At 35.3% G+C, this 15,302-nt stretch overlaps 1 protein-coding gene across 1 annotated transcript in view; it reads right to left on the bottom strand.

The window, feature by feature from the left end:
* LOC145691966 (protein takeout-like) overlaps window positions 1–15,302 on the bottom strand; it is a 63,773-nt gene that overhangs the window by 27,341 nt on the left and 21,130 nt on the right. The window contains exon 4 of the mRNA XM_081767263.1: window positions 6,079–6,212. Within this exon, the coding sequence (XP_081623389.1) occupies window positions 6,079–6,212 (134 nt within the window). The remainder of the gene's footprint in view (window positions 1–6,078; window positions 6,213–15,302) is intronic.

The following is a 15,302-nucleotide window of genomic DNA, read 5'->3' as shown; positions in this document are numbered from 1 at the left end:
ACGTATTTACTCTTCCTGGTGCAAGGAATTCTTTCGTTTGAATCATTTTATAATTGATAAACCAGATAACGAGCTTAAGTACCACTGTTGTGCAGTCATAAACATAAATAAGTAGAGGTAAGAGTCTTTACTTCTGATGGCTCCAACCTCTACTTATTTATGTTCGTGGAAGTACATTATATGTTAACTAGTCAGTTCTATACTCAAAGATGTCAAATGTTGTCGTTTCTTTTCTTTATGTCTTAATTTGCTTTTATTTTATTATTATTTTTTATTTATTTAGACATAACTGGGCTCAAAGAGCAGAATCTCACAGTAGGGGCATTTCCTTTCTTTCCGTTGAGTACAAGAATTAAAGTGAAAATAAACTAAAACCCGGTTACAGAAAGAACAACTAAAATGCAAGATGTTTGCACAGTATTATCACAGAGCATCCATACTTGTTCTATCTGCTTTCATTTAATAACAGCTTTAAACGATGTGCTACTTGACCTCCCTTGCCATTTGAACAATTTGAGCATGACCCCGCCTGGGACATTGTGGAGGACCCTGAGACAAATATTTTACTTCCAAACATTGTACTTTTGAAATGATGACACACATGTTTTCCTGTTTTGACATCTGCCTCACCGTTTTAGGATTTTTTTTCGGGGTGGCCACCGATTTTACAATGACGTTTTTGCTGACAGTTTGACCGGCCGCCATTTTGCACAAGGTAATTTTAGAGTATTGAGACTTGTTCCGTCTTCAATCATTTCCCAAGAAGTTTCGAACGATATGCTACTTGACCCCCTTACCTTTTGTAATTTTTGAGTTGGACCCCTCCCAGTACACTGCGGGTGGCCTTGTGACAAGAATTTTTGCTTTGATACGTTGCACTTTTAAAATAATCAAACACGTGTTTTCCAGTTTTGGCATCTGTCTTATCGTTTGCGATTTCAAGGGGTGGAAACGGATTATCTGGAAACTCTATATATTCATATAACTCGCATAGTTTATGCATTCAGAAAATTTTTATTACAGTTTTGTAATAGGCGTCATTAGTGCTTTTGATTGGTATATAAACCATCTTCCACTTCGATATATAATCTCCCTCTCTTCCCTTGTAAGTTACAAGTATTACCCAGAACACACAAGACAAGAAATGTCACGGTAACTACACCGTGAAGCCTTCACCTCTGGTGTATGTGGTAGTCGGTTCGATCTCGGTTAGTGCCATGTGAGCTTAGTGGTGGACAAACATTGAATGTGTGTGGGGACGGCGGTTGCTCTGTGGTAGAGCGTTCACCTCTGGTGCTTGGGGTCTCGGGTTCCATCCCAGCCCCGCCAAGTGAACTTTGTGGTGGACAAACACCGTGTGCGTGGGTTTTCTCGGGGTTCTTCCGTTTCCTCCCACTTTCTTCATTCCACCATTTCATTCATTACTTATCATCACTGTCTCCTTTAGCCTAACCGGCATAACCGTGGGACGTAAAACTCAAAGATTTCATTTCATTTCATTTCATTTTTCGAATGTGTGTGTTTTCTCGAAGTTGTCTAGTATCCTACCACTTTCTTCATTCCACTAATTTTCCCATCATCATCCATTCGGCCAAAGTTGCCTAAAGGCAGTGCTTAAAGTGAGCCGGTATGAGCCGGTTATGCATCCGAAAGTTAGAAAATCGGCCGGTATGGCGTACCGGTAAAAATAACTTATTTCCTTGTAATTTGTGTGTAAAAAAAAGAAAAAAGTACACATAGAAATACTGTAAGTACGACGTTAGCATTGAGTCAACAAATATATGTTTGTATTATTAAAGATTTTGTTGCTACTATTTCGAAAGTAAATAACAGTTCCCTATCATTCTATTCAATATCAGAATTTGTGCTCCTGATTTTTCTTCAGCATTTGTGCGAGCAATTCCACACACACCCTTAAAAAATTCTAACTACCGTGCTACTCGCCTAAAGTGTTTAACCTGGATTCGCCCCTGGCATTCAGAGGACTTTTTTAAATTCAAAATTATTCTTGTCACATTCTCTGGACTTCCGTGTTTACAATTATAAGAAAACTAGTATTGATCACGAGTCGAGACGAGACCAGAAGAAACTTTTGAAAATGGAAATGAGATTGGAAAGAATCATTAAATACCAGATACGAGAGACGAGACGAGAGTACCTACAAAGCCTTGAAAACGAGACGAAAAAGCGTATGGGCATATGTATGTTTTCTTGTTTTAATCCACATAAAGGCCGGATTGGATCACTGTTATTGTAAATGCAATGCTTAAGTAAACGTACCATCTGTGTTCTTCTACATTTAGATCGCCGATACGCTCAAGCAAAATCTTAGGAAAGCAAAAATCATTTTATAAATATTTGTTTCTGTTAGGCCGATTATAGTTGGGAGTAAAACATTTAAATATTAGTCCTCTCTCTCTCTCTCTCTCTCTCTCTCTCTCTCTTTCTATGGATTTTCACGTCAAAAATGGTGTAAAAATGTCAGGAGTAGAGATGCTCTTTAGAGTTCTCTCAAAATTACTGCTTTAAGTGGTCATATTTGTTCCATACCGTCACCTCATCTGTTGTCACTTTAAGCACTGCCTAAAGTCTTAAAAATAAATTCAAATAAGCTCACAAGGCAATTTACAAGATAATATATCTCTGCTGTTAGTTGTCTGAGGCTTCTCGACCCTGGCTTCTTTTTTTTACATTCTAAAACATTGTAATTTGTTTCACCAGTTTCAATACACGAATATACAGTAAATTGCTCATAGGTACGTCGAAGATGAAGACACTAATGTTAAATAATGTTTACACGACAAGCAAAGTTCGATGTAAAGGTGTCATCATCCCCGACACTATCGTATACTATCAGCCCACTTGCTTTATAGTATATATATATATATATATATATATAGAGAGAGAGAGAGAGAGAGAGATGGGAAGATATATATAGATAAATAGAGAGATATATATGTGTGTACACTTTAATTTCATATATTCCAGCCTTTAGGTTTCACAGAGTTAACCCTTAACAATCCAAAAACTACTTTCCATTTTAGCATATTTAGATTTGTTGGAATTATTTTATTTATTTATTTTTTTAAAAAAGCTCGGAACCAAATCATTTTATTGAGTAATGGAAAGTATTTGATTGAAATTGTATATGTTACTGCACACTAAGCTCTACTTAAAGTGCCATAGTAATGGGAGCTGAACGACACATCGGACGAAAGAATGTTTGGGGCCAGTCTTCACCTCCATGGTTCAAATCTGTTCCCATAACCGCGGGGTGTGTGCCACTATATGGTGGTTGCCCCGTTTGTGTAACAAACTCATGACAGTACACCCAGATTAGCTAGTGGCTAAAAAAAAAAGTTGATTTTTGGGTGTCCATTTTGGATTAAAGTTTCTTATATTGTCGTGATCTATTCGCAATCATACAACGTACATCTTCATACCAAGCCGAGCGGTCTGCGGCGATAGACCATCGGCTTGAAGACCCCGGATTGAGTCCCGGAAGGGTCATGTGTATGGATTTTAATTGTTTTTTCGTATTGTGTCAGGGGGGAAATCGTACGGGATAAATGGATTTCAGTCTGAAAAATAATGGAGTGAATATCCTCCCCAGGATACTTTCATGGGAGTAAGGAATTAGTAAAAATATAGGATATACATTTTATAGCAGGTTTAAAAATATGGTTTGGGTATCCTATTTCTTTTCTGTTAATTATATTCTTCAATGTTCGAATTTTGATCATTCTCATGATATTTTCTGTTTTCAACAGAGTTCCATGAATATTATACCAAATGTCCTTTAAACTTATTAAGTTCGAGAGGTTTTATATGCCTGTAAGAAACAATTTCTGAAGATAATTCAGGTCCTAATGAATATTATTCACTAGGAAAGGGAAGTATTCCCCTCCTCTGAACATGGATGCAGAGGGCAATTTCGCACTCTGGTCAGATCAAACATTTCCGCGTAACAGAACGAAGGTCCCCCTGTAAAACTTCTTTACCTAAAGTGTTATTATTAGTATCATAAATTTGCTGAAAGCAAACAATTTGAAGGGTTCATCGATAATATCTTTGCTTCCTTTGTCGTCCGCCCGCCTTCCAAACGAAGAGGTGAATTTTACAACATGACTGCTGTATAATAAGCGAGCGATTGGTAAAATGGTAAAAGTGTGTTTTTATGTGTGTGTGTGTGAGAGAGAGAGAAGACAAAATTTTAGTTGCAAGATGACATACTTCAATTGCCGTTTTCGGTTCATATAGCAAAAGAATACCGCCACCAGAGAATAAAGACAAGTGTAGACCTTACCCAGTTTTCAAATTGAATAGATGGTGGTGGTAGTTCGGTTTCTTGACCTTGTAAAAATCTTCCCTTTCTTTGATTTTGTTTGTCATCATTCCAGCCAGAAATAAAAAAAATGAGAAATTCCTCAGTTTACAGCAAGGGGAATTGGGGACAAGACATTAAGGATGATATTCCTGGAAGCTCATGTATCACGATTGTTTCATTCAATAGACAGAGGACACTTTTCTATAAAGCCTTTTCAACATGTTTTCTCACAAAGGGGATTTTCCTTTTGCAATCTATATGACCAGTGGCAATTTCAATCTTGGCCATTCCCGCCAGCGTTTTCATTTTCGAGACACAAGACGAGACGAGACATTTCACGAGACGCCCCGTCTCGTCTCGTTTTAGAGACGGGACAAGTAGTTTGTCTCGTCTCGTGTCTCGTCTAAGAGGGCTCTGTCCCGTCTCATGTCTCGTCTCGTTTACGAGACGAGACGAGACACGAGAAATGTCTCGTCTCGTGGCAACACTACAACTCTGAGGGTTAAAGATTCTGAAATGTCGGCAAACAAGATCAATTTCTTTAGACTGAACATTATAATATCCTATTATCAGTGGTGTATTTAGGATTTTGTTTCGGGTGGGGCTATGCACAACACGGAGAAACAGGGGGGGGGGCATTGCTCACCTGAGTTTGAAAATTAAATATATATTTATTTTATGCATAAATGGAAGTTTTAATGGGAAGAACTGCAGATTGGGGAATCTTATGTGACATCATATACAAGTTTAGCAGTAGATCTAACGTTTTATTCTATTCATAGAAGGTAAAAGGAAGCATCTTCTTGGCCTACCTAATTTCCTGGGCTACTTATTTCCCCTCTTGATTTTGTTTAATTCAAACATTTAATTTTCTTTATAACTAAACGATGTAAATATTAATTTGCTGTAATGACTAATGTTCCGTTTCGTTGGTATCGTGTGGAGAGCATGAAAATGAGCAAAATTTAAGGTGCTATAGATCAGAAGGATAGGAGCTACGGGGTTTCAAATTTGAAAATCCCAAAAGCTATATCATGGAATTATAAACGTTTAAAGTAAAGATCTTGTAAACCTTTAAAGTAACCAAAACAAAAGTTACTCAATATAATGAGAAAAAAAATGTCCTTTCGAAAACCAAACACAGTGTTGCCATAGGTGAAGCAGTGTTGCTAACTCAACGTAAAAATATGTTCTTTGAAATTGCACCATATACAAGTGTACACAGATTTAAAATGCACTAGTATCAGTAAACATAACAGTGAACTGTAGTGGTACAGTGTTGCACACTTCAAAGAAAATATTTTATGCTGAGTTGGAAACACTGCTTCACCTATGGTAACACTGTCTGTGGTTTTCGATCGGGCATTTTGTTCTCATTATATTGTGCAACTTTTGCTATGACTGCTTTAACGGTTTTCAAGGTATTTACTTTAAACGTATATAATTCCATTATATAATTTTTTGATATTCAAATTTTGAAGCCCCGTAGCTCCTATCCTTCTGGTCCACAGCACTTTAAATTTTGCTAATTTTCATTTCTCATTATGCTCTATCAGATGTGCTATGTGGCAATCAGATTTCAGTGACAACTTGTGGGACCCTCCCGTGTTAACAAGAAAGTTGAGTTCGATGGCCTAGGTCTAAAAACTAAATTAAGTAGAATATATATATTTTTTTAAAATTTATAATTTAGTTGAGTATAAAGATAAACTGAATTTGGCTTAAGTACTTAAATTATTTAAAATACTTACCTAATGTGACATTCATTCTTCCACTGCCGTCCAGAGGTAACAGAATAATTTTACCTTGACCTTTGTAGTTTCCCAGTAAACCAAACATAGGCATTGTTAAATCGAAATGGAATCTGTAGTTCGGTATATCTACCCTGTAAATCAAGCAAGTACAAGTACGTTATATTATTAATAATAATTGACCAACAATTAACTCAAGTAAATGTAATCCTCTCTCATTTTTGGTTAATTAAGTTTAGAGGTTGACTCTGCTGCAATTGTGTGATGACGGAGGACTGCTTTTTTCAGAAGATTGAAAAGAGGAAGCAGTAAGGGCAAGTGATAGAATGGGTCATGAATTACTTAGATAATGACTTTTGTCCGGGTTCCGGGTTTTGATATGGCTTCTTAGTCCGATCTGATCCTGACATACCCGATGACCTGGACAAAGCCAGTGTTCAAGACATACCTGAAAATCCAAACAGATCATTACTGCAGAATTTTATAGTTGAATAATGATGTTCATTATTCGAGCTTGGATACTTATTTTTTAATTCTTTTTGTGACACTTGTATTCAAGATACCATGTGTTGAATATTTCAAATATAATTTGTGTCTATTTTATTCCTTATTTCAGAATAATAAATGGCTTTTTGAACATAGACTGTTCAAAATGATTTAGTAAAACAGTGTTGGCGCTCAGTCCCAATTTTTATATTCTAAAAGATAAATTTTAGCTTTGCTTCGTTAAACTTTAACGATCCTTCAAAAGAAACAGACGTGTCTTTTCTTTTTCCTGATACTCAGACGTTTATACTTTGATAAATCTTGTTGTTATCTTTCAGTGCATTGCTTTGACATACTGAAATTCAAACAAGAAGCGAGAAAGAAAATTATAGATTTGTCGAAAAGATAAAGGAAGAAGAAACGTGTTTATTGTAATTTCATTTGCAAACTCATTTATACATTTTGCAGCCACATGTATGACGTTTTTCGTTGTTTCTAGATCAGAGGTCTATTCAGGTTGACTTTGGTCATGTGTCTGTGTAGGTTACCGGATGTGTTGGATTATTGGTCTCATTGCTTCTGGGTCTTCCATGTCACAACTTCAAGTATTTCATGACTAATTCCAACACTGGTGTGGGCAAAGGACGGAAAATCTTTCGTGGGTACATAGTTAGCGTAGGCATCTTTGGCTCGGGTTCACCTCTGGCGCTTAGGGTCCCGGGTTCGATCCCAGCCACCGTCAAGTGAACATTGTGGTGGACAAACACCGCGTGCGTGGGTTTCCTCGGGGATCGCCCGTTTCCTCTCACATTCTTCATTCCACTATTTCATTCATTTCTCATCGTCACCGTCTCCTTTAGCCTAACCGTCATAATTGTGGGACGTAAAACACAAAGATTTCATTTCATTTTACTTTGGGTCGGGAGACAGTAGTAGTCCCCCCGTTATGGCTCGCCGAGTCAGCAAAAATTTTTGTGACGTCATAGGTCAAAGGTCAATGACCTTGGCCCGGGGTCAATGACCTAGGGGTACCTAGGACCACACCCCCTAAATTTTGGCAGGGGTACCATGGCCCACCCCCTAAATTTTGGCAGGGGTACATAGGACCACCCCCCTTAAATTTTGGAAATTGCCAAATCTAAAAATTTGGTATGGTAGCCTAGGACCACAGTATGTACCCCTATCAGTATTGGGTGTCTATGTCGTTCCCTTTCATGGGTAAAAAATTGCCAAAAATTCAAATTTCGGGGGTTTTTGACATAATTTATCCCCTTTGATGATGTATTATTACCCTATATAGTTATATGGACGTATACAGGGGTCCATTCCCTTTCATAAGACATGGGTATATTAATGCACCCCTTGAAAAATTTGGGAGGGGTACCTTGGCCCACCCCTTAAATTTTGGAAATTGACCAATTTAAACATTGGGTATTATAGTACAGGACCCTAATATGTATTATGATAAATTTGGGCGGTCAACCTTGTTTCCTTCTAGGGGTACAAAATTGCCAAAAATATAAACGTAAGCAATACGTTGTACCACGTGTTTGGTTTTCGACCTAATTTATCTCCTTGGATGAGGTCCTATTACCTTATATAGTTATATGGTCATGTATAGTGGTCCATTATCTATCATAAGACATGGGTACATTGGTGCACCCCTTGAAAAATTTGGGAAGGGTACCTTGGTCCACCCCTTAAATTTTGGAAATTGCCAAATCTAAAAATTTGGTGTGGTAGCCTAGGACCATAGTATGTACCTCTATCAGTATTGGGTGTCTATGTCGTTCCCTTTCATGGGTAAAAAATTGCCAAAAATTCAAATTTCGGGGGTTTTTGACCTAATTTATCCCCTTTGATGATGTATTATTACCCTATATAGTTATATGGGCGTATACAGGGGTTCATTCCCTTTCATAAGACATGGGTATATTAATGCACCCCTTGAAAAATTTGGGAGGGGTACCTTGGCCCACCCCTTAAATTTTGGAAATTGACCAATTTAAACATTGGGTATTATAGTACAGGACCCTAATATGTATTATGATAAATTTGGGCGGTCCACCTTGTTTCCTTCTAGGGGTACAAAATTGCCAAAAATATAAACGTAAGCAATACGTTGTACCACGTGTTTGGTTTTCGACCTAATTTATCTCCTTGGATGAGGTCCTATTACCTTATATAGTTATATGGTCATGTATAGTGGTCCATTATTTATCATAAGACATGGGTACATTGGTGCACCCCTTGAAAAATTTGGGAAGGGTACCTTGGCCCACCCCTTAAATTTTGGAAATTGCCCAATTTAAACATTGGGTATTATAGTACAGGACCCTAATATGTATTATGATAAATTTGGGTGGTCCACTTCGTTCCCTTTTAGGGGTACAAAATTGTCAAAATATAAACGTAAGCAATACGTAGTACCACGTGTTTGGTTTTTGGTCGATTTTATCCCCTTTGATGAGGTGTTATTATCCTATATAGTTATATGGTCATGTATAGGGGTCCATTACCTTTCATAAGATATGGGTATATTTGTGCACCTCTGGGAGGGGTACTTTGGCCCACCCCTTAAATTTTGGAAATTGTCCAATTTAAACATTTGGTATTATAGTACCGGACCCTAACATGTATTATGATAAATTTGGGTAGTTCACCTCGTTCCTTTTAGGGGTACGAAATTGCCAAATTTTAGTACAACCACGTGTTTGTTTTGGCTCAATTTATTCCCCTTGGATGAGGTCCTATTACCTTATATGATTATATGGTTATGTATATTGGTCCATTCCCTATTATAAGACATGGGTATATTGATGCACCCCGGGAGGGGTACCTTGGCCCACCTCTTTATTTTGGAAATTGCCCAATTTAAACATTTGGTATAATAGTATAAGACCCTAATATGTATTATGATAAATTTGGGTGGTCCATCTCGTTCCCTTTCATGGGTACGAAATTGCCAAATTTTAGTACAACCACGTGTTTCGTTTTTGACCTAATTTATTCCCTTGGATGATGTCCTATTACCTAATATGATTATATGGTCTTGTATAGGGTCCTTTTTCTATCATAAGACATAGGTACATTGATGCACCCCGGGAGGTGTACCATAGCCAATCCCTTAAATTTTGGAAATTTTTCAATTTAAGCATTCGCTATCATAGTACATGACCTCAATATGTATCATGATAAATTTGGGTGGTCCACCTTGTTCCCTTACATGACTAAAAAAAATGTCAAAATATAAACAAGCAATATGTTGTACCACGTGTTTGGTTTTTTGGCCCAATTTATCCCGTTTGATGCGGTCTTATTAACGTATATGTTTATAGGGTCATATATATATAGGTTCATTTCATATCATAAGACATGAGTACATTGATGCACCCTTTAAAATTTGGGAGGGGTATTTTGACTCATCCACACAGTTTTAGAAATTGTTTAATATAAGCATTTGGTATCATAGTACAGGTCTTCAATATGTACCACTATAAATTTGGATGGTCCACATCGTTCCCTTTCATGGGTAAAGAACTACCAAAAATCAAATTTCGGAGGTTATTGACTCCTATTTAGCACGTTATATCTTTTATTACCTCTATATGTTTATGTTCTCTTTTAAATTTGGGAATTATAAAATAACATAATTTGGTAAACGTTTTCTAGGACCCATTGGTGTTCCTCTTATGGCCAAATATTCAAAATTTAAAGGTTATTAACCGGCTTTATTATTAAATGAGTACAGGATTTATTACTTTTTCATCGTGCAATCTGATTGGCTGATCACTATCTTTCGTGCAATCTGATTGGTTGCTGATGTTCAAATCTTTGCTGCATTCAGTTTTAAGTTTTGTTTAACATTTAAAAATCTTGGTTTCGTTCAACATTTTGCACTCACTGATAAATATGATCAAAACCGTTTATTTGTTAATCGAATAGTTAAAAACCGGATAAAGTTTGACGGTTAACCGTGAAACGTAAAATTTTTTAGTTTGAAAATTTTTTGTTTGAAAGTTTTTGTTTGAAAACTCGTTTCAAATTTGTTTGAATTTTTTTGAAAACCGTTTATTTGTTAATCGAATAGTTAAAAACCGGATAAAGTTTGACGGTTAACCGTGAAACGTAAAATTTTTAGTTTGAATTTTTTGTTTGAAACTTTGCTTGAAAATTCTTGCTTTCAAATTTTTGTTTGAATTTTTTGTTTCAGAATTTGGTTTGAAATTTCTTTGACAACTTTTGTTTCAAAATTTTTTGTTTAAAAATTTTTCGTTTGAAATTTAAAAAATTTTTTGTATCAAAATTTTGTTTAAAATTTTTGTTTGAAATTTTTCGTTTCCAAATTTTTTGTTTGAAATTTTTTGTTTCAAAATTTTGTTTGAATTTTTTTGTTTAAAATTTTTTGTTGAAATTTTTTGTTTGAATTTTTTCGTTTCCAAGTTTTTCCGTTTCAAAATTTTTTTTTCAAAATTTTGTTTCAAAGATTTTTGTTCGAAATATTTGTTTGTACACTTTTTTGTTTGAAATTATTGTTTGGAAAATTTTGGTTTGACATCTTTTAAGTTTGTGCACTCATTAGTAAAGAACCGGAACTGTTTAGAACTAAAACCTCTGGCAACATTGTGATGCAATAGTACACGTCAGAACATGATGATGCAACGTCATCAGTTTTGCATCATCGTTCGAGTTAGTATTCATGATAACATCATCATGGCTACTTGTCTGCAGTTTCTAAACACACGTGATGTGATGAAATCATTTACCAAGATTTACAACAGAATGTACCTTATAGAATCTTAGCTAGCCAAAAAATCCCTACAAAGTTTGGATTAAGAATCGTAGTGAAGCTTGAAAATGATAAGAATATAATCTTACCAGCAAGATATTTACCCATGGAAGCATCAAAACAAGAAGAACTGCTGCGTTTCTTACATACTGGATCTGTATCTTTATGTTACAAAGGATTCTTGGGTCGAAGTCATCAATTTGAATTTAGTACACAGCCAGATTCGTCAGCAATTGTAATTCAAACGTCAGCACATTTCTTTCCAATGACGTCAGCCGTAGTTGTATGAATTTGGTTGGTCGGCATGACGTCAGCAACTGTGATGAAATCATGAATTCAAATGTCAGCACATTCCTTTCCAACGACGTCAGCAATAACTATAAACCAGCAAATACAGTGTCATCCCACGAAATCATTTGAGCAAGTGCTTTTCAGGAGGAAAGATGTGTACTTCTAACGATAAAGAGTTCATCTTCGCAAGCTATTATCCAATAAATATATTTCAAACAAAACATGTGATGATTGGTATCAGTGCTAGAACATTTGAACCTGTGATTCGATTGGGCAAAGCAGAACAATTTGGTGTACAACTGACCTGTGAAGAATGGCAAATATTATGTTCACGAATCGACCAAATGAACGATTATTTTCATGATGAGCTAAATGTGACCATAGTCAAATCATTAGGCTCAAATCATGAAGTGGTGCTGCGTACAGTCCTCGAAGAGAAGATGGTGCTGTTACGTAAAAAGAGTACATTTCATGTCCCTCGCAACATGGTGTATCTAACACAAACGGAATGGAACAAATTCATCAGCGTATTTCAGTGTGTGAAACATGCAGTGGAAGTGTGCAACAAAACAAGTATATTCCTGAAAAAGTACTATTTTGAAAAATGTGTTATGCATATTGTACAACATGTATCTAGATATTGTGATGGTTGTCAACATCGTTCGTGGGTGCATACCTGTATTGATAAACAGTTTATTTGTGATCAAATGGACATTGAGTTTCCACCAATTGATATCGCAATAGACCTTAAAAGACTTCAATTGGAATTAAAATTATATGCTAAAGACAAACTAGTGCAAGAAGTTCAAAATACATTGTATCAACAATATCCAGAACCACTATCTGGTATGGATGTATGTGGAGTGTAATAAAATGATCCATTTCAATGAATTGTGTTTTTTCATTTCAAGTACAACCCCAGGTTCTGACGTGTACTATTGCACCACAATGTTGTCAAAGGTTTTTGTTCTAAACAGTTCCAGTTCTTTACTAATAAGTGCACAAACTTTTAAAAATGTCAAACCAAACTTTGAAAAAAAAAATTTTGAAACAAAATTTTGAAACGAAAAAAATTCAAACAAAAATTTTGAAGCGAAAAAAATTTCAAACAAAATTTTGAAACAAAAAATTTCAAACAAAATTTTGAAACAAAAAATTTCAAACAAAAAATTTGGAAACGAAAAATTTCAAAACAAAATTTTCGAACAAAAATTTTCAAACAAAAAATTTCAAACGAAAAAATTTGGAAACGAAAAATTTCAAACAAAAATTTTAAACAAAATTTTGAAACGAAAAAATTTTAAAAAATTTCAAACGAAAAATTTTTAAACAAAAAATTTTTGAAACAAAAGTTGTCAAAATAATGTCAAACAAAATTTTGAAACAAAAAATTCAAACAAAAATTTGAAAGCAAGAATTTTCAAACAAAAAGTTTCAAACAAAAAAAATTTCAAACTAAAAATTTTACGTTTCACGGTTAACCGTCAAACTTTATCCGGTTTTTAACTATTCGATTAACAAATAAACGGTTTTGATCATATTTATCAGTGAGTGCGAAATGTTGAACGAAACCAAGATTTTTAAATGTTAAACAAAACTTAAAACTGAATGCAGCAAAGATTTGATAATCAGCAACCAATCAGATTGCACGAAAGATAGTGATCAGCCAATCAGATTGCACGAAAGATAGTGATCAACCAATCAAATTACATCAACAATAACTTTGCCAGTGTTGTAGCATGTATTCCCTTAAGACTATGAGTCATAAGATTCAATAAGGTTAGCTATGTATCCCTGTACACTACCTCATCAAGGTCAATCACGTGGTACATCGTATTGCTTACGTTTATATTTGGCTGTAATAATCAATACCAATGACGCATTCTCAAATTATCCTACAAAGTTTCAATGTACCAATGTCCTGGACTCCTAATCCCATCATAGGTCAATAACTGATCATGTGATCACAATGATTTACCCAAAAAACAATTACCAATTATTGATATGACAATAAGAAATGTACCCTCCCAAAATTTAAGATTTACACAAATACACCTGTGTCTTATGAAAAAGTAATAAATCCTGTACTCATTTAATAATAAAGCCGGTTAATAACCTTTAAATTTTGAATATTTGGCCATAAGAGGAACACCAATGGGTCCTAGAAAACGTTTACCAAATTATGTTATTTTATAATTCCCAAATTTAAAAGAGAACATAAACATATAGAGGTAATAAAAGATATAACGTGCTAAATAGGAGTCAATAACCTCCGAAATTTGATTTTTGGTAGTTCTTTACCCATGAAAGGGAACGATGTGGACCATCCAAATTTATAGTGGTACATATTGAAGACCTGTACTATGATACCAAATGCTTATATTAAACAATTTCTAAAACTGTGTGGATGAGTCAAAATACCCCTCCCAAATTTTAAAGGGTGCATCAATGTACTCATGTCTTATGATATGAAATGAACCTATATATATATGACCATATAAACATATACGTTAATAAGACCGCATCAAACGGGATAAATTGGGCCAAAAAACCAAACACGTGGTACAACATATTGCTTATGTTTATATTTTGACATTTTTTTTTAGTCATGTAAGGGAACAAGGTGGACCACCCAAATTTATCATGATACATATTGAGGTCATGTACTATGATAGCGAATGCTTAAATTGAAAAATTTCCAAAATTTAAGGGATTGGCTATGGTACACCTCCCGGGGTGCATCAATGTACCTATGTCTTATGATAGAAAAAGGACCCTATACCAGACCATATAATCATATTAGGTAATAGGACATCATCCAAGGGAATAAATTAGGTCAAAAACGAAACACGTGGTTGTACTAAAATTTGGCAATTTCGTACCCATGAAAGGGAACGAGATGGACCACCCAAATTTATCATAATACATATTAGGGTCTTATACTATTATACCAAATGTTTAAATTGGGCAATTTCCAAAATAAAGAGGTGGGCCAAGGTACCCCTCCCGGGGTGCATCAATATACCCATGTCTTATAATAGGGAATGGACCAATATACATAACCATATAATCATATAAGGTAATAGGACCTCATCCAAGGGGAATAAATTGAGCCAAAACAAACACGTGGTTGTACTAAAATTTGGCAATTTCGTACCCCTAAAAGGAACGAGGTGAACTACCCAAATTTATCATAATACATGTTAGGGTCCGGTACTATAATACCAAATGTTTAAATTGGACAATTTCCAAAATTTAAGGGGTGGGCCAAAGTACCCCTCCCGGAGGTGCACAAATATACCCATATCTTATGAAAGGTAATGGACCCCTATACATGACCATATAACTATATAGGATAATAACACCTCATCAAAGGGGATAAAATCGACCAAAAACCAAACACGTGGTACTACGTATTGCTTACGTTTATATTTTGACAATTTTGTACCCCTAAAAGGGAACGAGGTGGACCACCCAAATTTATCATAATACATATTAGGGTCCTGTACTATAATACCCAATGTTTAAATTGGGCAATTTCCAAAATTTAAGGGGTGGGCCAAGGTACCCTTCCCAAATTTTTCAAGGGGTGCACCAATGTACCCATGTCTTATGATAAATAATGAACCACTATACATGACCATATAACTATATAAGG

Source organism: Thermobia domestica, chromosome 8, assembly GCF_964235325.1.
Source record: "Thermobia domestica chromosome 8, izTheDome1.hap1.1, whole genome shotgun sequence".
In the NCBI taxonomy this organism is placed as follows: domain Eukaryota; kingdom Metazoa; phylum Arthropoda; class Insecta; order Zygentoma; family Lepismatidae; genus Thermobia; species Thermobia domestica.
This window is presented reverse-complemented; position numbering and strand designations above follow the sequence as displayed.